Here is a 24639-nt window from a genome sequence, read left to right on the forward strand (position 1 = left end):
CCACCAGCCTTGCGCCCTGTGTTGCCAGGCTAGGCTCTGGTTTGCTGCAACTCATCTTGGGACAAGCGGTTTCAGCCAGTGTGTGTATTTATTGTTGAGTGTTTGTCTGGGGTTCGAGTCTCGCTTGGGGTGCCTTGCGATGGACTGGCGTCCCGTCCTGGGTGTGTCCCCTCCCCCTCCGGCCTTACGCCCTGTGTTGCCGGGTAGGCTCCGGTTCCCCGCGACCCCGTATGGGACAAGTGGCTCTGAAAATGTGTGTGTGTGTGTGTGTGTTTTGTCTTTATTGTGTCCTAAGAGCCCCTGGTAAAAAATAAACTAGTTTTATGAACACAAAGGAATTTCATCCTGAAATTTTACCCTGCCATAGTCTTAAAGTGAATGATTTTTAACGAATACTCATAGTTAGAAATGTTGGAATCTGCAAAAACCAGTCAATGGAAAAAACGACATCTTACCTGCAGTAATTGTGAGGTTCAGCGATGCCATATACAATATTCTATTACTGGTTTCCACTCCACACCAGTAAACATCAGAGTCCATCGTCTGAAGCTCACTCATGATCACATAGAACACATGTTTGGCAGAGTCATCAGCGATTGACACGTGGCCTCTTCTCTCTGGAGTGTCAGTGCTCACTATGGTTGTGCATGATGACTGAGTTCTCATCCTGCACCAGTATTTCACATGATCTCTGTATTCTTCATCATACTGACAATGGATAGTGAGGAACTGTCCTCTCTGTAGAGTTATCTGGCTATCTGCATTATAAAACCCTAGAGGAATGGCAGTGTGATAATAACAACAACAACAACAACAACAACAATAATAATAATAATAATAATAATAATAATAATAATAATAAAGTGTTTAAAGGAAACTTAATCCATTAGAAGCATAATAAAAAGCAGATGGGCTAAGGGCTTCAGTCCTTTTGGTTTTTTAGTTTTTGTTTGGTTTAAAATAAACTTGTTTTGTTGCATTAACCTGCTGTCCTATGGTCCACAACTGGCTACAATAACCATTAGTATCTCCAGGTCTAAGCACATTTACCTGTTGGAAGATGGACAATGAGGCTCCTTCCCTCCTCTGCTGTATCACAAAGAGACTGGATGATGTTCTCAGTGATGTCATGTAGGTTGGAGAAGTTGGACACAAAGTACATGTTCTCTGGTTTGCTGACAATCTCCCTCAGCTCCTCCACAGCTGCATCCCTTCCACCGATGGCATAGAGTGTGATTCCCTTCTTCTTCAGCTCCTCGGCCTTCTCTTTCACGGTGTCGGTGGAGCGGTGACCAGTGATGACCACCCCAATCTGAGGTACCCCCTCACTGATTCTGCTTCCTGCAGTCTCTCTGAACTGGTGCTTCAGCAGGAAGTCCAGACCCTGTCCAGTCATTGTCCTGTTGCCGTTGATCTGCTTCATGTTCCAAATGTGTTTCTGGATCCTTGTTTTAGAATAGTAGGTGTTGAACTTAAATTCTTTCCATGATCTCTCACTGTACTGAACCAGTCCAACTCTGACCTGATCCAGATCTGTGTAGAACCTTGATCCCAGGACATAGAGGAACTCCTTAATCAATGCAAATTCTTGAGGACTAATGGAAAAGGATGTATCCACCAGGAAGACGATATCAAACACTGCCTCCTGTGGGCAGACTGCATGATGTGCTAATTGTTATATGGGCTGAAATCATTAGTGAAACATTGTATTGTAATAACTACAGGTGAAAGTAGTCAACCTCACAGAACATAAGGAATACAAGTTAATTTTCAAGCATAATGCACAGAACTTTTAAAGAGTCATATTTTATCAACCTATACAAGCGCAGGTCAGGATTTGTAAAAGTTCAAAAGTTAAAGTCTGGAGACCCCAGTACTGACATCTAGAGTGACCTTCATTTCTGTTGTTAATCTTTTATAAATTTAAACATAGTTTGTTAATAATACAGGAGGATTACCTCACATGACCTACCAGCAGAGATGTTGCCCTTGTGTCTTTTGTACCTGTACTTGTTCTTTTATAACCCATCCTAGAGTGGAATTCAGTTTTTTTACCTGGTTTTTAGTTTAATACATACAGTCAGTTGAATGATGGGTAAATATGATTTTTCCTTTAAAATAAAAATCTAAAGGATTTGCCAGCATTCCCTTTGCCAACTACACGCTGTCACTGCTGACAAGTTACGGGACCAGCTTGATTATGTTCAAATGATGCTGAAATGGTGTACACTTGTACCTAGTCATTGTGTGGAGGTACTGCGAATGACAATACTGCTGAGTGTTTAGTGTCTGTGCATCACAGACAGATTCAAAGCAGGAGTTACAGCAACAAAAATACAGATACAACACCAGAAGGATACTTAACACATCACTTTGTTTGGCTGTCTAACTCCAGGAAGGTTCTTTTGCAATGTTTTTTTTTTTTTTTTTTTGCATAAGCTAAATTTGCATAACATACTAGGAACTTAGATTATCAAAGTATATGAGGACAGGAATTTTATTTCAAAATACAAGTTCTGGTGATATTAAGCATCATAAAAGCCAAGCAGCTTCACTTATATGTGGGAAGTGGCTCCTCCTGTGTACATCAGATTTCTGGTAGGCATGTGAAACCTTCTGAGTCTTCATCATCTTTAATAGTAGCAAAGGAAAGCCTGAACTTTTAATTTAAAACCTGAAGAGTTAAACACATGGAATTCTCTTGAATGTCAATATCACAACAGATTTATGTAATCTAATATGATTTTAGTGCAACTGATACCTACAAGCACACACACACACACACACACACACACACACACACACACACACACACACACACACACACATTGTCTGAAATTTCTTGTCGCATGCAGGGTGGCAGGGAGCAAGAGCCTAACCCGGCAACACAGGGTGTAAGGCTGGAGGGGAAGGGCAGACACCCAGGACAGGGCGCCAGTCTATCACAGAGCATAATAATAATAATAATAATAATAATAATAATGCAAAGTTTTTTTTTTTTTTTCTTAAATTAAAACAGTTTTAAAACATAGAGAATAACAGGACCTTTCACTGAGCAACCAAAAGGCGATATTACCTGGATACAGCTGTAGTGTGGGATCCTCTGCTAATATACAGATGGACCAGGTGAAATCTGCCAAAACCGAAGAGGTGATGCTGTGCTTCCCTCTGTTGCTAGCAATATCCCACATTGGAAGTGTGAGCAGATGGACTTCGTGGTTTCTCAGCACATCGTATTCCTCACTGTTAATTAGCTGCAACTTGTCAAAGAGCACTAATACCCTAACCTGGGCAACTCCCTCATGGGCTCTGCTTCCTTCTCCTACTGTGACATGATGGTTCTGCAGGAAATAAAAGATAAGTCTTCTTTCCTTTGCTCCACCTTGCCGTTGCATGTTTTGAATTTCCATCTTGATTCTTGTTGAGTTGCTTCCAAAGTAGAATTCAGTGTGTACATCTGAACTACACTGAAACAGTCCTATTCTCACCTGGTCCTGAGCAACATGAAAGGAATCCACCAAGTCACAGAGGAAAGATTTTGTTTTACTGAACTCCTCTGGACTAACACTTCCAAAACAATCCATAAAGAACACAAGGTCCATCACAGCATGAGGAAAACAAACTGTAAGAAAAGACATGTCACACAGGATGGAACTGATGGTGATGGGATTTCATATCAGGAGAACCGGTTAACAGGGTAAAACTGAGACCTTACCATCATCCAGAGCTTCATTCACAGGAAAACAGCTTGAGAGCAGGAGCACAACCACAGTTTTCCACATGACTGATTAGTATTGCTGTTGAATATAAATAATAAAACAGGTAGGTATTGTAGTGTCATGGTTACGGTCACTACCTTGCCGTCAGGAGAGGCAGTTTTGAATCACATTTAAAATAATAAATAAAATGAACAAGTTCCACCAATTGCTTTAGAGAAAGTTAATACTAATAAGAAGAAGAAGAAGAAGAAGAAGAAGAAGAAGAAGAAGAAACATATTGCAAAAACAGTCACTTCACACACTGAGAAAACTGCTGCGGAATGGAATATATTCAGCATGAACTATAAGCATTTCCTTAGCTCTTGCTTTTCTCAGTTCTGTTCATTTTATTTTAACTCATTCGATCACACGCTTTCATTAATTGCTTACCTTATCGGGGTCGTGGCAGTTCAGAGCTCTTTCTGGAATCACTAGGGACTAGGCTGAGTGGTACACCCTAGATAGGAGACCGGTCCATAAAAGAGTAGGCACACAGACAATTTGAGGTGTATAATTTGCTGCTAAAAACAAAGTAAATTTTTCTTTAGGCTTAAAGCTTCATTTATCATTCATTCACAAACAGTATGTGTATTTTTTAGATTATTCCAGGAATAAAAGCCAGGGTTGGGGGATGCAGTGGCGCAGTGGGTTGGACTGGGTCCTGCTCTCTGGTGGGTCTGGGGTTCAAGTCCTGCTTGGGGTGCCCTGTGACAGACTGGCATCCTGTCCTGGGTGTGTCCCCTCCCCCTCCAGCCTTATGCCCTGTGTTGCCAGGTTAGGCTCTGGCTCCCTGTGACCCCAAATGGGACAAGTGGTTTTAGATTGTGTGTGTAAAAGCCAGGGTGATATTATTCTTACCTTTTTCAGCTGGTGGTTCACAAGTTGACCGTTGAACTTGTTGCGCTTGTGTTGAACTGACCAGTTGCACTTAGAGCTCTGAAGTGTCACATGCAATGTTCCAGGAATGGACAGATATAATCCTTATCTGCCCTTTTTCAATTCATCTTGCATTTCTTAAAATAAATTTAATCTAATAAATTTAAAGCATTTTTTTAAAGAGTTTTGCTTGATGATTAACATATTTCCATAAGTAAAATTACAATTATTCCTGCTGTTGTTATTATAGCTGCAGAGCATTTAGCAATTGCACTCATTAGCTGTTAAAAAGAGCCAAATGTCTCTTGCAAAAGGACCCAGATAGCATGAACATAAATGCATCTTCAAGCCAATGAAGGATATTTGTGTGATGCAGAAATCTTTGTGGAACATCTCAGAAACTGTTCGGTGGATAGCGAGAGAGCAGATATCTGATAGTTCCACAGCAACCCACAGCAATCCAGTGTACACATTAAGTGATGCTACCACAGTGTCACCGCAAAAGCACGCAGTGCAAAGGGTCAAACTGTAAAAATTTTATGATGTCCAGAAAGTAAGAAAAGTTTGTTCATATCCCAATTTTCGTATTTAATTCAGCATATAAATGTAATTGTCATGCCCTCCTTGGCACGACGAGGAGCACCTGCGGCTGATCAAGGAACGGGTGCATAAAGGGAGATGCTGAGCACACAGAGACGTGGAACCTTGTTCAGTGTTGTTACTTACCTGCGTACTTTGCCTTTGCTTCCCTGAGTCCTCATTTTCACCCTTGCCCTCACCCATGTCCTCATCCTCCTCCTAATTTCCCTGAACCCTCTTCTTTATCTCCACGACTTCCTGGCTTGCGACGACTCCTTGCCTGTTCCCCTGATTATGCTCTCGGATTCTCCCTTTGAACTGTATTTGCACATCGGTGACCCTTTGCCTGTTTTTTGACCATGTTTCCTGGATTGCCCCCTGAAAGCCCTTCCTGTGCTCCCGCCCCAGGGGGGCCCTGTGAGAGTGATCATGAAGTGTAGAGCATATCTGTGCTCATCTGATACACATTGTACTCCTGCTAGGCAATGGTTGTTTTAAAGTAGACACACATGCACATGCACACGCACATTTTCAGAACTGCTTGTCCCATACGGGGTCCCGGAGCCCACCCGGCAACGCAGGGCATAGGGCCGGAGGGGGAGGGGACACACCCAGGATGGGACGCCAGTCCGTCGCAAGGCACCCCAAGCGGGTCTCGAACCCCAGACCCACCGGAGAGCAGGACTGAGGTCCAACCCACCGCACCCCCCTATCAAAGTTAAACAAAGAATCATAAATAAAGGATTTTGATTTCTCACTCTTTTATTGTTATCTTTGTCCAAAGACAAATTCTACAAAAAGTTAGGACTTGAAAGGCTGGGTAATTTTTCTGGGAACAATGCAGCAGGCAGGCATTTGACCCCATGTAAAACAAAATTTAAAACGAATAAACTGAAATCATAAAATGAGCTGCGTCACATCATCAAAGATCATTTAAAATGCATAATCCGTTAGATAAAACATGGACACTGAGAAAGGGCTCTGGAACCCACATATTCTCTGGTGTGACCTGTTGTGTTCTCTCAAGGTCTGACTCTTTGTGGACCTGAAGAGACGAAAAAAAGAGTGAAAGAGAGAGCTGTGAGACCGAAATGGTTTTAATACACAAACGCTTCTTGCATTTTCTCACAGGTTGTCATAAACTTCTAGATAGATTCATTATCTTTCTTAAATGATGGCAGTTATTTTATTTATCCGAAAACAAAGGGAGAGACAACAATAACATACCTTTTTTCTTTTCATCTTCTACAATTTCAGCCTGTATGAATCAATAGCCTCATAACTGATTTTCTCTAAAGTACAAACTAATAATAATACTAATAATCATATTTTAATTATATTCACTTTCTTGCTCAACATACTGTGGATTGCGTGCTGGCCTCATAAAATTTTCTTTAAAAAGGCATTTAACCCTTTCAGTAACGTGGTTACAGGTTCCCATTTTCAATTTGATTCAACAGCCATAAATGATGTACTTACTGTGATTCCATACTGTATTTGCAGCAACAATGGTGCAGATGAGATAGGCCAGAACAGTAGCACTGTGTAGCAGTGCGTGGAGCGTTTGCTCCGTAGTAGAAGAAATTAAGCTGTTTAATGTATATTGAGGAAAGAAAAGCAGAAAAAGTGTGTGAGAATTTGAGGGTGTAATAGATCAAAAGTGGATGCTGTGGTAGTGCTGGTGTCTCACATCACCTGGGTTGTGTGTATGGATGTGGGTTTGTTTCTGCTTTTCATGCTGTCCCCATTTTCCAGGACGTCTCCCAAGTCCAAACCCGTGTTTTGGGTGAATTGTGACTCTAAAGGACTCTTATTGTATGTATGTGTGAGTGACTGAGCAGCGTTGGTTTCCTTTCGATAAAAGGGCTTCCGTTCCACGGTGTACCCTGCATCACACCCTGTGTTTCCAGGAAATGATTACTGATAATGGGTGGATGGGTGGATGGATTATATGAATTTGGTCCAACCCTTCAAAATGAAATTTTTTAAAAATTTTTACTGTAGTTTTTATCTCAAGAATATTTTCAATCTACAATTTTATCATCACTATGCTGTTTACAGTCCAAAAACTGGAGAACTATTTCCAGGATGGATGATTCATAATGTGCAACCAGAAGACTTAACAGAGATCCAGCAAGAACTTGGGGAATATATACAGTCATAATACACATTGCTTTCTGAATCAGGCAGTAAGCTAAATAAAAGATTTCATTGGTATATAATATTCTATATAGTCGACTTCAAGATTTGGATAGGAATGTATATATTATGAACTGCTGTTGAAAAGGCTTTCATTCAGTATAAACAAAAGTTGACTGACCTCTGTGAGACAGACCGATGAATGGTCAAGCTCAGCGGTACTGTAATTGCGGTATGTAAGAATGACCAATGTTCTGCGAACAAAAACGAGTAAATTGTTTATACCTTAAAAAAAGTTTTATGATGTATCTTCTTCTTCAGAACCACTTGTCCCATACAGGGTTGCAGGGAACCAGAGCCTACCCGGCATCACAGGGCGCAAGGCCGGAGGGGGAGGGGACACACCCAGGACAGGACGCCAGTCCATTGCAAGGCACCCCAAGCGGGACTCGAACCCCAGACCTACCGGAGAGCAGGACTGTGGTCCCACCCACTGCACCACCGCACCCCCGTTTTATGATGTAATAGAGAAGAAATTTTTTAGTTTTTACTTCTACATTTACATTTATTCATTTAGCAGAGCCTTTTCTCCAAAGCGACGTACATCTCAGAGAAATACAATTTGTGCATTACATTAGGAGAAAGAGAGACATAGTTGCAGATGTCTGATTTTTAAGTAAACTTAGCTTATTTGTTATTTGCTATTTGACACTAAAAATATAAAATACCAAGAATTTTCACCTAACATGCATTTTTTTCAATGATACTACTGTATTACCTGTGTTTCCAGACCCCACACTGATATGCACTGGGAGGTGTTGGTCTCCAGCAATGATCCAGTACCAGCCCGTATCATTACTCTCCAGTCCCCTCACTGTCACAGTGAAAAGACGGCGTCTGTCATCGATTTCCAGCTGAACTCTGTCCTGGGACGTCCTGTTTCCCCCTGCTATCAGACAGGAGCTCCAGTCCCCTCTCCTGCACCATTTCTTCTCCTGGTCTCTATTTCCTTCACTGTAGAAACTCTGGACACTCACATTTTCCCCTGTCTTACCAGTCAACATGTTCTGGAAGAGTGACAGTCCAACAGCACCTGTAATTTTTGACTATCATTATTATTTTTAGTAGTAGTAGTAGTAGTAGTAGTAGTAGTAGTAGTAGCATTGCTGTTGACCTTGTTGGTGTTAAGTTGCTCATACTGGTAATAGTTTCTGAAAGTTGAAGCGTTGTCCTTTCAGCTAATGAAATCACTTGTCAAGAGGTAAAACAAACTCACTTCTCGTAATCGGTTATCCTGGCCAAGGATGCATTGGTCCAGCACCTATCTGAGAAAGTAATACCACAGGATTCCAGGGCACCAGTTTGTCACAGGGCAGGCATGTATCTTCACACACTATGGGCAATTTAGAGTGGTCAGTTCATCTAATTGTGTGTCTTTGGAGTGTGGGAGGAATCTGGAGCACCGGGATGAAACCCAAGGACATAGAGAACATGCGAACTCCACACAGACCAGGTCAGATTCAAGCCTACGCCTGAACAACCCGTGTGCCTTGAGGAAGCAGAGCAACCCGCTGCTCTATGCTGCTGTCTCCTCTCAGAAAAAAGTATTGAAATCTTAATGCAACCAGTTCTTGGCAGTATGTGACATCTTACCTGCAGTAACTGTCAGGTTCAGAGATGCCATATAGATTTCTGTATTACATGTTTCCACTCCACACCAGTAAACATCAGAGTCCATCGTCTGCAGGTCACTCATTGTCACATGGAACACATGGAGGGTGTTGTTGTCAGTGATTGACACTTGGCCACTTCTCTCTGGAGTGTCAGTGCTCACTATGGTTGTGCATGATGACTGAGTTATCATCCTGCACCAGTATTTCACATGATCTCTGTATTCCTCATCATAATGACACTGGATACTGAGTGACCGTCCTCTCTGTACAGTTATCTGGCTGTCTGTATTATAAAGATCTAAAGGGAGAACACATCACGTATTGTATCACATGGCACACATTACAAAAGAAACAGATTCAATACACAACCATAAGTATCTCCATTTCAAAACAGAACCAATAGATTACCTGGAGGAAGATGAACAATCAGCTTCCCTCTCTCCTCTGCTGTATCACACAGAGACTGGATGATGTTCTCAGTGATGTCATGTAGGTTGGAGAAGTTGGACACAAAGTACATGTTCTCTGGTTTGCTGACAATCTCCCTCAGCTCCTCCACAGCTGCATCCCTTCCCCCGACGGCGTAGAGTGTGATTCCCTTCTTCTTCAGCTCCTCAGCCTTCTCTTTCACTGTGTCGGTGGAGCGGTGACCAGCGATGACCACCCCAATCTGAGGTACCCCCTCACTGATCCTGCTTCCTGCAGTCTCGATAAACTGTTGCTTCAGCAGTTTGCCCAGACCTCGTCCAGTCATTGTCTTGGTGCCATTTATTCGCTTTAGTTTCCAGATGTGTGTCTGGATCCCTGTTTTTTCGCTATAGTGTTCGAGTAAAAACTGTATCTTGGGTCTCTCAGCGTACAGAACGAGTCCAAATTGTATCTTACTTATGTAAAACCGGCCCACCACAACAAAAAGAAAGTTCTTGATCCATGTGAATTCTTGAGGACTAATGGAATATGATCCATCTACCAGGAACACAATGTCTGCCAATGTACCTTGAGGACAAGCTGGAACATGTTTTTCTGTTATATGGTTTCAGTTGAAAAAATTGGTACAATTAAATTGACATGTATCATAACAACAGATCCAGTCCACCACTTTCACTAAACAACTTCTCACAACTGGTATAGTTTTAAAGCACGAGTCAATGCTGAGTAGAAGAAAGCAGAGCGACTTCAGCCTGTACAACAAAGATTGACATGCAAAGTTCAATATAGTGACACAACCATCTAAGATCTTGACAGAATTCTGTTTGAATGCTGTCCTTCCCTTAACTCTGTCTAAGTGCCTTCAGTTGCAATGATGCAATCTAAATAACAACCCGGAAAATTCGAAACTCCATTCCATCAAGAATATACCGCAGGTTTGCAGTGTTACAGGTTGGTGCAGTTAAACTTCTATACAAATGCGTTAGCACATTTATTCATTTAGCTGAAACTTCACTCCAAAGCAAATTACAATGTTAGACAAGCTACAAATATTGAACCATTTATAGAACCAGCATGGTAGGCATCACGCTTGTACAGCAAGTAGCCCTTCTGTCTCACAGCACCTGGGTGGTGCGAGAGGACGTGGGTTTGATCCCCACTCAGTCTGTGTGGAGTTTGCATGGTTCCTCCTTGTGCTCTGGTTTCCTCCCACAGCTGAAAGACATGCTGTTTAGGTTAGGTTTAGGTAGTGTGTGAGTGTGTTTCACTGATGTATGGATGAGTGACCCACTGTAAGTAGTGTATCTAGCAGTGTAAGTCACTGTGGTGAATAAGGGGTGTGGGCTGATAACACTACATCGAGTTCATTGGAAGTCGCTTTGGAGAAAAGCGTCTGCGAAATAAGTAAATGTGAATGTCATAGAACTGAGCATTTCCACCACGGCAGTTTAAAGGAAGAATCTTGCTCAAGGGTACTACCGCACTGGGTGAGATTGAAATCTGCAACCATCTGGTCTGAAGGCAACAGCTCTACCCACTAACCTATCAATTGTTCCATCTGCAGTTAATTCATTCTAAGCATGTAGTTGCTAAAAGAATATGTCAGAACAGAGAATTTTTAACTAAACCAATTATTTATCTAGCTTATTAATATCAATTCTGTTTAAACACAGAAAGATCTTTGTAAAAAAACAAGGTGTTTTTTTTTCAGACAGTGATTAAATGTCTCCACACAGAGTCCGCTGGGCTCAAGTCTTCATCCAAAACCCACAGCTCAGACACTGCAAGGCACACGCACTACCTGCTGCACCACTGTGTCATCTTTATTCAGTGTCCACATTCTTGATATAAATATAGGTGGAAAAAAGAGATGACAGCACTATATCAGGTATTAAATCTCAACGTGAATTTTAAAAACGAATGCTTTGAAACATGGAAAGTGGCACAGACAGAGAAACAGCCAAGTGATGTTACCTTGATATGTGTTTTGTTTGGAATCTTGTGCGAGGCTGCAGAAGGCTGAGCTGATTTCTGCGATGTTCATGTGTTCTCTGCTCGTAGGTTGAATTTGAATTATTTTGACGCCATGCTTGATCATATCCTCGTCGTTCTCAATGTTATATTGATTTTTTGTGATTAAAACCCCAGCCTGTGGGACCCCCGCATGGGCCCTACTACCTGCTGCTTTTGTGAACCCGAATGTTAGCAGAAAGTCCAGGGCCAGTTTAGTTTCTGTTGAACCATCTTGCTGCTGCATGTTTTCAATTGCTAACTTAATTTGTGTTACATTACTGCAAGTGTCAAGAGTGAGATCTACCTGTATGTCTGAACAGTACTGAATCAGTCCTATTCTCACCTGGTCCTGATCCACATGAAAAGAATCGACAAAGTCATAGAGTAAAGATTGCACCTTCCTGAATTTCTGCGGAGTAATATTTTTGGAACAATCCACCAGGAACACGAGGTCCATCACAGCATGAGGAAAGCAAACTGTAAGAAAAGACACTTGTCACATAGTCTGAACCTGATGGTGATGATACTTCATACAGGACAACTGGATAACAAGGTAAACTGAGACCTTACCATTGCTCAAAGTTTCATTCACAGGAAAACAGGTTGAAAGCAGGAGCACAATCACAGTCTTCCACATGGCTGATTATTACTGTTAATAACTGCACCGCTGTTGCTCTACAAGAAAAGTAACATGCGATAAAAATGACTGAAATAAAGACATTTCAACACAAAATTCAGATCTGAAATCCTACAAAATTTCTATACTGTGCATGATTTCCCTGAGCAGCTGTAATCGTGTCCAGTGAACGTGCATTGCAGCGTATTTTCAGTACGCACAGATAAAACTATGGATATTACATATATCTCACATTTTTAACAGGTCATGGAAAGACATTGAAGGCTGTCTATAACTTGTATGTCAGGTACTATAATGATCTAAAATTGCAAATTTATGAGTTAAGTAAAAATTACAGATTTGTTTGTGGCAACTTCTAAATTAATTCGTGTTGTCTGAGTGACATGAAGATTAAGTTGAGTAACATTTCTGCATCTTCCTGTGTTGAGACCATTAGTATTAACTGTCCTCAAGCAACATAATTTGGCTGCTGGAAGAATCCATTTAGAATATACAGAGAAAAGTACACACACACACACACACACACACACACACACACACACACACACACACACACACACACACACACACACACACACACACACACACACACCCCTTGTCTCAAGTGGGGTCAAGGCAAACCGGAGCCTAACCCAGCAACACAGGGCACAAGGCTCAGGGGGGACAGGATGCAACCAGGACGGCATGCCAGTCTGACACCCCAAGCAGGACTCAAACCCCAGCCCCACCAGAGAGCAGGACCCAGCCAAACCTACTGCACCACTGCACCACTGCACCCCCTCATAGAAAGGCAGAAACAAAGAAGATCACTATTTTAAATCTTCACATTTTAACATAAAAGTAAGGAAGATATGTTTTCTATATCTGTAAGTACATAATCTTAGAAACCCCAAACAGAAGCTGTTTTTACCTTTTTCAGTGCAGACTTTCTTCTCAAGCTGATACTTGAATAACTTCACTCGGTAGGACTCATATACTTATGTTCAGATCTTGGGACTTCAACACTTCTCAGGTGAGATAGAAATCTGCTGTCAGTTTCTGCACCCAAGGTGTTTTTTAATCTGTCAAAATCTGCGGCCAAACACAAATTTCCTTCAGATGTCTGAAACGTTTTATCGTGAAGTTTCATGTCTGAAATGACATCTAAATGTTGATTTTTTAGAAGGACAAGCTCACTGACATCTAGAAAGCTTGTATATTATCTCCTGTTTTGAAGCACATATCAATATACAGTAGTAAAGTAGGAGAAGATGAACTTCAAAGCACAGATTCTCTGAAATGGCCTATAGTTTCATGGGAGTCACTTTAGATCGAGCATCTGAAATAAAAGGAATACATTAGTTGTTACGCAGAGGACACAGGGGTAAGCGGGATCCAGATGTCTTAGTTTACTCACAGCCATCAGTTCAAGACCAAGACAAGCAGGAATGTCCTTGGAGCTGAACCAGCAGTGACACAGAACTCTGCAGTGACAGAATCCAGATTATTCTTTTATACCTTAACCAGATTACTGGGTATCACACAGGTGTGGTTTGCTGCTTGTCTCCTAAAACTCTGTAGAGGGAGCTCTTTGTGTGAATCACACCCTGACAGTGGCAGATGCTTTTACAGCACTGCACATTCACTCAGTGTGCAAAGTGCAATACAAGAAACTACATTTGGAAGTCATTGTGGGAGAAATTTCTCATCAAGAAAACCTCTCTGGATGCAAACTCAGGCCAAAAACTTTGGAACATGTAGCACTGATTTACTTGGTTCAGCATCTAACTATTTGGTTTCCTTGCCTCCTAAAAGCGTCCTCCAGCATCAGAATGCAAAAAAAGTCCACTTTTTGTCCTGCTTCTTTAGTTTCCATCTTTCATGCTGTCACTGGCCCACAGATGACCGCGTGCTTGATGACTGTGCGATCGAGGACTACGCGCCTAACAGCTGCCTGCTGGAAGACCACCTCAAGACGCAATATAAAAGCACCCACTTCAATGCACTTGGCCATGGAACATCAAACTGAGAGTTGTTCTCCTCACCTATCTTCCAAGGCTCTCTGTTCTGCTCTGTTCTGTGGGTGCAACCCTCATGTGATACAAATAAAATGAGTCCACCCACCTGGTGTCCTACATTCAACCACGACACATGTTTGTATAGTTACTAGAAAATAGTGTTATTGTTTGAACAGTTTTGTTTTTCTTCTTATAGACACATTGGTGCACCTGAAGATCTTTTAGTGCAGCTCTACCTAGTGCCAGTTTTTGATATATCGCTAGATTTTCACTGGTAGGTCCCTTTCCATTCATTTCTAACCCTGAGAGGCATATTGCTGGTACTTCTATGTCTTTGCCACAAACTAAATTTGCTGCTGGGACCTCGACTTGGAAATTCTTTTAGATTCATTGAAGATCTCTCTTGTTCTTCCACATCTTTTTCCATCTTACTTTGAAGTTTATGTGCAGATGTTGGTACAGTTTCTTCTCAAACCATTTTTGTTTCTTCTGGTAGATCTTAGAAATTCTCTTTCTACATCTTTCACAAGGTCTTTATTGTTCTGGATAGATAGGATGGTTTGAGAAGCATAATCACAGAGAATGGTCTGACCTATTATGTTTTGCCTTTTCTCACAGATTGTTCAGTCCGTGTAATCCCAAGTGAAAATACTGCGTTAAACCCCCTTTCATCTGAGAAAAGCTTCTTTTCAGTGCGACCTCAAATCCAACTTCTCTCTTCGGTTCTAGAGATCAAAGACAAAGAAGATTGACCCAAAATTTTACTGTTTTTCTGTATGTTCTTCTTTGTTTTCCTATATAAACACACACACACACTGTCTGAAACCACTTGTCCCATATGGGGTTGTGGGGAGCTGGAGTCTAGCCTGGCAGCACAGGGCAGGGGACACACACCCAGGGCAGGATGCCAGTCCATCGCAGGGCACCCCAAGCAGGACTTGAACCCCAGACCCACTGGAGAGCACGGCCCGAACCAACCCACTGCACTACTGCACCCCCCTCCTCCTATATAAACCATGGAAAACATATAACTTGAGCATAATGATAGCATTATTGAGTGTGTCAAATTAGAAAGCCACATTCTGCTGTTTCGGCTCATGAAACTCTGGTGAAGGATGAACATTATTTCCTTACTTCAGTTTCATTAAACATGTCCTTGTGATTTCAAAACTCTGAAATTTCTTAAGATAAAATACAGTGTCTGTTGTGTCATGGTGGACCCCATATGTTTTAATATGTTTTATGTATAAGACAAGAGGCTATTTAGATACCCCGACACAAAAGCAATTGTCAGAAAATGTTTGGACTCAACTGTCTATGACAATAATTTTAGTTCTGGGGCCATTAGCAACGTCTACCTGCGTAACAACAGAAGAACACACACACTCAAGGTGTCATCACTTTCAGCACTGTTCATGCTAACATGGACAAGACTTGGAGTTTCACAGCTACGGACAGGACATCTATGCATGAGTAAGTTTCAGGACAACGGACAGCACCCGTGTTCTCTTTGGGGTTTTGAAAAGGCTGTTGGCAGTAGGAGGGGGTGCGGGGGTGCGGGGGTGTGGGGGTGCGGTGGGTTGGACTGGGTCCTGCTCTCCAGTGGGTCTGGGGTTCGAGTCCCGCTGGGGGTGCCTTGCGACGGACTGGCGTCCCGTCCTGGGTGTGTCCCCTCCCCCTCCAGCCTTATGCCCTGTGTTACCGGGTTAGGCTCCGGTTCCCCGCGACCCTGTATGGGACAAGCGGTTCAGAAAGTGTGTGTGTGTTGGCAGTAGGATGCTCCAGTGACTTATGAAATGACAGAGGTCTCAGTGCAAATAACTTGGAAAATGCACAATGCAGTACATATCACACTGGTTTGAGAAATCTCATAAACAGTCCTTGGTGTCTTCCTATCCAGGCTGAGATGCTGCTTATGGTGTGTGTGTGTATAGCAATAAAGGACAGATAGACAAACCGTAGCCTTTAGTCTTTTATTTTCCCTTTGAAGAGCCTGGAGTTTTATTGTGTGTAATCTCTGTAACCTGATACAAATAATACAGTGCAGTCCATACCTCATATGCATCAATAAAACAGTCTCAACTTTATGCGTGGAAAACAAAACACACACATTTGTCCCGCTTGCCACTGGATTAGTGATTGCAGCGCGCTTTTTTGTAAACATGTTTACTACGTTACAGGAATCATAGCCCGAAAGATTCATATAGCAGAACCCTCCTAGCTGATTTTGTATTTCGCCCACTATCCGATTCGTGCGCCGAGCTCCGTTCGCGGACCTGAGCGCGCCGCTGAGAGCGAACGGGAGCGCGCGGAGAGCGAAGGCCGCGCGGCGAAGGGCGGGGCGGCGGCTCGGTAACGCGCTGTGGACCCGAGCGGGGGGAGGGGCAGAGAACGGGACCCGGAGTCGAACCCGGAGCCTGAAGCGCGTCGCCTCCGCGTCACGCGACGCTCAGACTCGGAGTGCGTGGCGTGTTTCCTTCGCGCGGACGATGGAGCCGATGGCGGAGATGATGGTGGTGGTGATGGAGCTCACGGAGATGATGAGGGAGATGCTGCAGATGCCGGACATGACGGACATGATGGAGATGTGATGTTTTCATCAGGAGCAGCCAGCGCATCTCGGGGACTTCGCTCCTGGACCGAGCCGCCGCTGCCTGTCCGTCCGCGCGGGTGCGCGCGCGCCTTTCCTCCTTCTTTCTCTCGTTCCTGTCTTATCCGCAGCATTAATGAAATAATTAACATGAGTGGAACACAGTGGTCTGCGACGTGGGACCGGTCACCTGGATGCCCATCGATCACCTGCTGCTGGACGCGGGAGTGAGAGGAAACCTGATCTGATCTGATCTGATCTGATCGATCCCTGGCTGGACAGGTTCGTACATTCACGTGTCTCTGCGGGACAATTATAATAATATGCTCATGATGGACCGCCTCTTTTTTCGTCCATCTTTTTTCGTACAGCAATAAAAGAAAACATGGTACAGCACATCAGTACTGGCCTCCAATGGCTCCTCGGTTCACACAGCTGCATTTAGTGCCCTGGCCTGATGTCGGGTTGCGTCGACCGGTGGGAGCGCTGTGTGTTCCTCCTTTACTCCTGATTGTGGCCCTGGAGAGACACCACAATTTATGATGGGTAATAAAGACACACGTAACATATGGCCGAACTCACTCTGTTTATGTAAAAACGAGCAATGCACTGATTTCGGATTCATGGGGTCCTGAAGGGGGCGCTGGGCTCCGCAGAGGATACAGGGAACCCCTCGAATTCCCTGCTTCACTGGGTCTTCATTGAGAGAAACACCTCTCATCTGTTTACTGTGGTACTGTACTGTATGTCTCTTGTCTCCTTCAAAGCAGAATTAACAGTAATTCATGGAATTAATCACATTTTCAAGACATACACTATAAACTATTCGTCTATATTATTATTATTATTATTATTATTATTATTATTATTATTATTAATGACTTCTCAACGTCTTTCTGTGCTATTCTTGACATTGTGTTATATCATGTTATGTTACATTAAAATATGATTTACAGTTTCTTATATGTCAGTCATATTAATGTTTTATTTATGTATTTTTATTTCAATTCAAACTATAACTATGCCATTCTGTTTGTCCAGGGGACTACAGATATAAGTTTTCTGTTCTTTTAGTGCTTGGTTAGCTTATAATAAATAATTCATTTATTATCAAAACCATAAACCTGCTATTCATACGTAATTATATGTGTAAAGAGGAGCAAATACTGTAGTACATGTATTATATTTAATGTACAGAGCAGCAGTTCACAAGATGTAACAATCTAAGATGTCAAAATTGTGAAGATCAAGAGAAATATCTAATATGGACCTCAATATTTTTTGGGCCATAGAATTTCCGATGAGTAATTATTATTAGTTTTTATTCTAAATTGCCTTGAAAAGCCAAACATACTTTCTGAGAATGTAAGCTTTCATTTGCCCTTCGGTCAGAATTCAGTAGACACTGAGATCAGTGTGCTTTGAAATTCAATCATCTCTTTTCCCCTGTCTTCCCTCTAGGAGCTCCCACGTGAGTGTGATGTCCGTCTCTCTGTTGACATTGGTCCTCCTGCCCCTGTGGGGACTCTATGCTCCCCCCACCCTGGGCTGCCCTTCCGTTTGCCGCTGCTACAGCCTCACAGTGGAGTGCGGCTCCATGGGACTCCGGGAGTTCCCCAGGAACATCCCTCCCATCACCCAGGTCTGCATCTCCTCCAGTCAGATCACAGCTGTAATTCAACCAGTCAGAGATTTCACCCATCTGGTCAGGTCCGATTAGATCAGTCTTCTGTTCTGAGAGCAAAAAACCCTGCATCTCAATGTGCTTCACACCCTCTGGCCTGAATTTCATCCAATCAGATGAACTCATTAATTAATCTAAGCAGACAATATCAAAATTTCATGCCTCCATGGAACATCTTGAACACTAAAAAGTCTTATTTCACCAGCTAAACCAGTCTTGCAATGAGTCAGATTAAAGTGGACTCTATCGGTCGACCACTCCTTCAGATCGATATTGCAATAATAATTGTGTTGTCCAACAGTGTTTCAGATGGTCATACCAAAGATTAATATCAGATATGTCTACCTTCCCATTAACCAGTCATAATAATGTACAATCTGCCTCTGTCTGTGTACCACTCCTTTGAGAAGGTCATATGAAGGGCAACCACTCCTTCCAATATTGTATCGTATCGTATCAAGCATCACTCTGCCTGCCCACCACTTCTTCAGATGTTCCTATATTATGCATTTTGTTGTATCATGATATCACTCCTTTGTCTACTGTTCCCTCAACTTAGTCATTTGAGTGTGGATTTTATCTCCATCCACTACTGCTTCAAGATTGTCATATGGCGTCACTCTTTTGTCTACAATTCCATCCCCCAGTTAAATAAAACTGCAGAGTTCCATCTTGTCTACCACTCCTTCCAATGACCAAGTCAACCATCAGTCTACTTCTCCACCGCTTCGTCAAAGACTGGCCTATTTCTGTTTTTGTATAACTTCCTGAAAAGCCAAAGTTCACTCTATCTCTCTCCAGCTACTATTTGTTGAAATGGCCGCAACAAAGTGCTGTCTTATCTCCACATGTCCAGCTCGCACCTGTCACATTTCACTGGCCATCTTGCTCCAATAAGGTCTGAACAAGAAACAACTTTGAAAAAGTAAACCTTAAGATCTTTTTTTTCTCTCTTTTCATAATGTAGCTAAAAAAGAAAGAAAAAAAAACATATTAATGCTTCAGTATAATCGCTGTTGCATTATGCAGTAGGGGATTAGTTTCAAAAGAAAACGAGATTTCTGTCTTATTTTTATTGCTGTGTGCTACTTGTTTATTTGCAGGAAAGTAAAACAGAAAAAAACACATACACAGTATTATTGTAAAGAAAAAGTGTGTTGCTGCAGTAGGAAACAGTAAAGGTCCTTCTGGAGGAAGGTCATTTAGCACAAAATACAGATAGAGATTAGCAACAATGTGCAGATATGAACAGCCACCACATGTTGTTGTTGACTCGCTCCCTAGAAGAGCTGTGCATCATTCCAACAATTCTACACAGTTCCAGTTATGATTATGCTGTCCTCTATGAATCATTAAAAACACATCAGGACCCTCAGCCCAGAAGGTCTATAAAAAGGGGTCTTCCTTTTTCCATATCACCTTCAACAATGTCTGTTTTCAAGCTACGCTTCTGCTTCAGCTTCTCATTCCACAAAATTAAGCTATTTTAACGCACTACTTTTTAAAGAAGTACAGACTTGTTTAATACACAATAGCTAAGAAATTTTGACATCAGCTAAGAATGAATAATTTTCACATGAAAACCAGTTTTGCCTTTCTCGGTACTGGGTCTGATACTCCAGCTGACGGCCAGCTGATGGAATCTGGTTTCCTCTCATCCTTCTCCTCAACCTTCTACAGACGATATTCCTCCAAGATAATGCCATTGGCCAGATACGCCAGCAGGACCTTTCCCAGCTGCCCGACCTGCGGTACCTCTACCTGCAGCACAACGGCCTCTCGGCCCTGGAGCCAGGGGCCTTTCGAGGCCAGGGTCAGCTGTTGGAGCTAGCCCTCAATGGCAACCGCATCCACCTGGTCACGCCCGATGTCTTTCAAGGGCTGGCTCATCTGCGCGTGCTCTACTTAGCCGGGAACCAGATCACACGCCTTCAGGACTTCACCTTCCGTGGCCTACAGGTGGGGTCTGAGAGGTCAGAAGGTGGGGCTGGGTGTCAGTACCCTGGTGGGCAGTAACATGTTATACCTTTATTTAGCGTCTCCTGCTAAATATTTTGCACATAAGTGTAAGAAAGTTTTTCACTGCAGATTACAAAATAGGATAACGAGAAAAACATTAAAGCTGGCAGTGCAATATTCATTTTCATTAATACTTTTCACAGTAATTTTATGACTTGCTTTATTCATAAGAAAGTTGTTTGTGTCAACAATGATTATCATAGTATCCAGTGGAAATGTTGTAAACCTGTTATTTAGACACCAAAATTATTCAAGTTATAGAGATAACATGGTAACAACATTGATATTTACTAATAATGATAAAATAAAAAGGATTCATGTTACAGAGTAACAGTCTAACTCACTTGTTCATGTGGCCTCTAGTAAGTATACAACACAGGATGTGACGTCTTATATACAGGGCACCGTATTATATAAGGAAACGGTAAATAAATGTCTTCTTCTTATGCCTTCCGCCCCTCCTGGGACATAGGTCTCCGACAAGGGTACTCGAGGTGTCTCTAAGAGCTGCGATGTCATGACGTTTCTGTAGCTGGCAGGGCTTTTACGGTACGGGGTAGCTAGCCCCATGCCCAACCCTTCACCTTTCTCAGCCGGGCTTTGGACCATCCATGGGGGGGGTTGTAAATAAGTGTAGGCATGCTGAATGTTACATTTGGGAGTAATTTTGTGGCATTTTTCATGACGTCTATGCATTAGGTACCTGATTTTTCCAGCAGCCGAGGGCAAATTACCACAGGTAATATATAGTTTAACACCAGAAGAAGACTCTGGATACAAACAGCTGGCTATCCCCGCCGCACTGATCTTGCATGTGACAGTAAGCGTGGTGATTGGTTGATGCTGACTTCTCCATCTCCACAGCGGCTCCAGGAGCTACATCTGCAAGAGAATAGCGTGGAGGTACTTGGGGAGCAGGCTCTGGCCGGGCTGGGCTCCCTGGCCCTGCTGGATCTGAGCCGCAACAACCTGCGCACCATCAGCCAGGCCTCACTGGAACCCCTGGTCAGCCTTCAAGTGCTGCGAGTCACAGGTGGGGGGGGGTGGTGCTGGAACCAACTGCAGGTTGAGGAATCACTAAGGGAATACAAAACTAATGGGGTATTGATTCAGCAGTACAGGGAAGGGTATAAATAATGCTTCATTATTCCACATGGGGGAGGGTGTGGTGGCGCAGTGGGTTGAACCACAGTCCTGCTCTCCAGTGGGTCTGGGGTTCGAGTCCCGCTTGGGGTGCCTTGCGACGGACTGGTGTCCTGTCCTGGGTGCGTCCTCTCCCCTTCCTGCCTTATGCCCTGTGTTACCGGGTTAGGCTCCGGTTCCCTGTGACCCTGTATGGGACAAGCGGTTCTGAAAGTGTGTCTATTCCACATGAATATAAATAATGTGTTACTTTGGATTTTAATTATGAATTTTGAATTACAAATACACATAATTAACTGTACCGACCCATTTTTAGTGGGCTCATATGATGCTACGTGACTTAAATTACGTGTTAATTAAATGAGGGAGTTTTGACACCATAAGCTGACAGTTTCTGTGTTGTTAAAGTCATATCTGGTTATCACCACCGTACTTTAGGTACCGTACCATATTTTTCAAACACTTCATACTATTAAATATTTTAGGCTCTTTATTCATTGTTTAAATTCTAGTCCTTAGCATTTTTGGTGTGTAATCTGTCATTTTACAACATTTATCCAAAATAATTATATATTTGGGATTTTCCAGCTGTTAAACTAAAAGGAACCAGTTATAAGACCTCAGGGGAAGACATGTGTTGCCCAACTGCAAAGTTCAGTTTGGTTCCTAACTTTGACATAAATGGGATAAAACACTGTATCTTCAGCTGTCTCCTACTCCTGTCCACCAAAACTGTCCTTGCAGCCCACTAATTCCCTTTTTTGAGTAAATGGAAAATTGAGAGGTATCCTGAAATAGTTTTCAAAAACATGTTTTTCATCACTCATTCATACTAGGTTTCATATTGTCTTTTCCATAAACACCCATGCCGTCATGCCCAGGCAACCCCTGGCGCTGCGACTGTGCGCTCCACTGGCTGCGTACCTGGATCGATGAGGAAGGCCAGCGGCTGCTGAGCTCCACCGACCGCCGGCTGGTGTGCGCTGAGCCACCTCGCCTCTCGCACCTGAGCCTGGTGGAGGTGCCCCGCAACAGCTTGGTGTGCATCCCCCCCGCGGTACGGCTACAGCCCCGGCGCCGGTCCGTCCGTCCGGGGGAGAGCCTGCGAGTGTCCTGCCAGGCCTCTGGCTACCCGCAACCACAGGTCACCTGGAGGAAGGCCTCCCAGGACAGGACCCAACTTTCAGCCAGGGGGTCGGCGCCGGATGTAGCGGCGGTGTTGCCAGAGCCTGAGACGACCGCTCGGACGGGAGCAGCGGCGGACAACCAAGCGGAGGGCGAACGCTTTGACCCGGACACAGGGAGCGGGATGCTATTTCTTAGCAACGTCACGGAGGCTCACGCCGGCCTCTATGAGTGCGAGGCCTGGAACGCCGGAGGTGTGGCCAGGGTGACCTTCCACCTGTCTGTCAGTGCATCCCCCTCCTCTTCCTCTTCATCCTCATCATCATCTGTATCTGTGTCATCATCTCCCTGGCGGCCCTGGTTGCATCCTGCTCACCCAGTGTTGACAGATGTGAGCCGTGAACCGCTGTATGCCTTGGGGAGCATGGACTTCAATGCGCTGGGGGCGGCCACCCAGACTGCCATTGCTGCAGGCATCGCTCTGCTGGCACTCACTGCTCTGCTGTTGGTGGTCATGATCTACAGCCGCCATCAACAGCGGCAGAAGGGCCATCAGGAGGAGAGCGTTTTGTATGTCAATGACTACTCTGATGGACCCACCACGTTTGCCCAGCTGGAGGAGTACCGTGATGAGCGTGGCCACGAGATGTACGTCCTCAACCGCAGTCGGCCTGTGCTGCCTCCCGCCCAGCAGTGTGTGCCACCTCCGGTTGAGTCCCCACAGCATCGGGCTCCACAGCCCCTGAGGAGGATGGCGGGAGAGGGGGAAGAGGCGGCGCCCATGACGGACGTGGAACAAGAGGAACTGTTTCTGAGCCAGAGCCTGCTATTTGAGAAACAGATTGCCTACGAGATCCACTGCTGAAGGAAGAAGACAGTGTCCACGAACCTGCTGCATGAGAAGCAGATCGTCTATATCATCCACCTCTGAGGAACCAAGATGGTGTCCCAAAACCTGCTGCTTGTAAGGCACATCATCTATGAGATCCGCTGCTGAAGGTCCAAGACTACATCCCAGAAACTGCTGCTTGAGAAGCAGATCATCTACAAGATCCATTTCTGACAAAAAAGACTGTCTCAGAAACTGCTGTTTAACAAACAGATCATCTAAAAGATCCACTTGTGAAGGTCCAAGACTGTGTTTCAGGATCTGTTGCTTTAGAAGTAAATAATCTAAAAGATCCACTTCTGAGGGAGCAACATGGTGTCCCAGAACCTACTGCTTAAGAAGCAGATCATCAGTGAGATGTATTTTGAAGGGCCAAGATGATATCCCAGAACTTGCTGCTTCGAGAAGCAGATCATCTGCAAAATCTAGCTCTGAGGGACCAAAGAATCCTGAAAAAAAGCAACCCCTTTTTGCAAAACACATGGAACAGACATGTTTGGATGTTTCAGGATCTCTGTACACAATCCGGAATCTCAATCCTGGAGCTGATTTGTGGGACAATGACATTGTTCCGAAGGAGAATCGACATCATCAGAAAAGAAGAAACAACACTTGTAATACCATGTACATTAGGTTATGACCGCACATATTACAAGGAAAAACGACACTGTTGCACAGTCACAAAATGAGAAACCATGATCACAAGGTAATCACAAGTAAAAAACTGCAAAATGTAAACATACATGATTCTGCTGCTGCACTGGGAGAAGTCACTCTATGGTAACTGTTGTACTTTTGCATTTTTTTTGAGCGTAAAGCTGGTAACTATTTGAGGGCCAGGCTATAACTCACAGAGGTGTCACTGCACACTGTGATGGGTGTCTGTTCTAGCCTGATCTTAAGTTGGTACCTCTTCCTGTCTTGTTCTTCGTTGTAATTGACCTTCCTGTTTCACAGTGACTTGTTTTTTTTTTTTTTCTTTATGTACAATGATGTGTCTCTTTCTGCACATCTGTTTCTGCATGGCTCCTCCAATCTCCTTTCTCTGCACTCCTATTATTTAGATTATTTTTTCCATTATGTGTCAG

General features: G+C 43.5%; 1 protein-coding gene across 1 annotated transcript; it reads left to right on the forward strand.

Moving 5' to 3' along the window:
- Positions 1–16482: 16482 nt before the first annotated feature.
- On the forward strand, positions 16483–24636 carry LOC108929565 (leucine-rich repeat-containing protein 24-like). Its single transcript, XM_018744196.2, has 5 exons — positions 16483–16973; positions 18153–18333; positions 20056–20334; positions 21259–21427; positions 22419–24636. Exons 2-5 carry the CDS (start codon positions 18172–18174, stop codon positions 23525–23527), a joined length of 1719 nt encoding a protein of 572 aa, XP_018599712.1. The 5' UTR covers positions 16483–16973; positions 18153–18171; the 3' UTR covers positions 23528–24636.
- Positions 24637–24639: the final 3 nt, after the last annotated feature.

Source organism: Scleropages formosus, chromosome 9, assembly GCF_900964775.1.
Source record: "Scleropages formosus chromosome 9, fSclFor1.1, whole genome shotgun sequence".
NCBI classification, from domain to species: Eukaryota; Metazoa; Chordata; class Actinopteri; order Osteoglossiformes; family Osteoglossidae; genus Scleropages; species Scleropages formosus.

Excerpts from the sequence above, each read along its gene's own strand:
- LOC108929565 (XM_018744196.2), top strand. The coding sequence starts at position 18,172 with ATGTCCGTCTCTCTGTTGACATTGGTCCTCCTGCCCCTGTGGGGACTC. Across the intron at positions 20,335-21,258 it reads TCACCTTCCGTGGCCTACAG|CGGCTCCAGGAGCTACATCT; the intron begins GTGGGGTCTGAG and ends CCATCTCCACAG. Across the intron at positions 21,428-22,418 it reads TCAAGTGCTGCGAGTCACAG|GCAACCCCTGGCGCTGCGAC; the intron begins GTGGGGGGGGGT and ends CGTCATGCCCAG.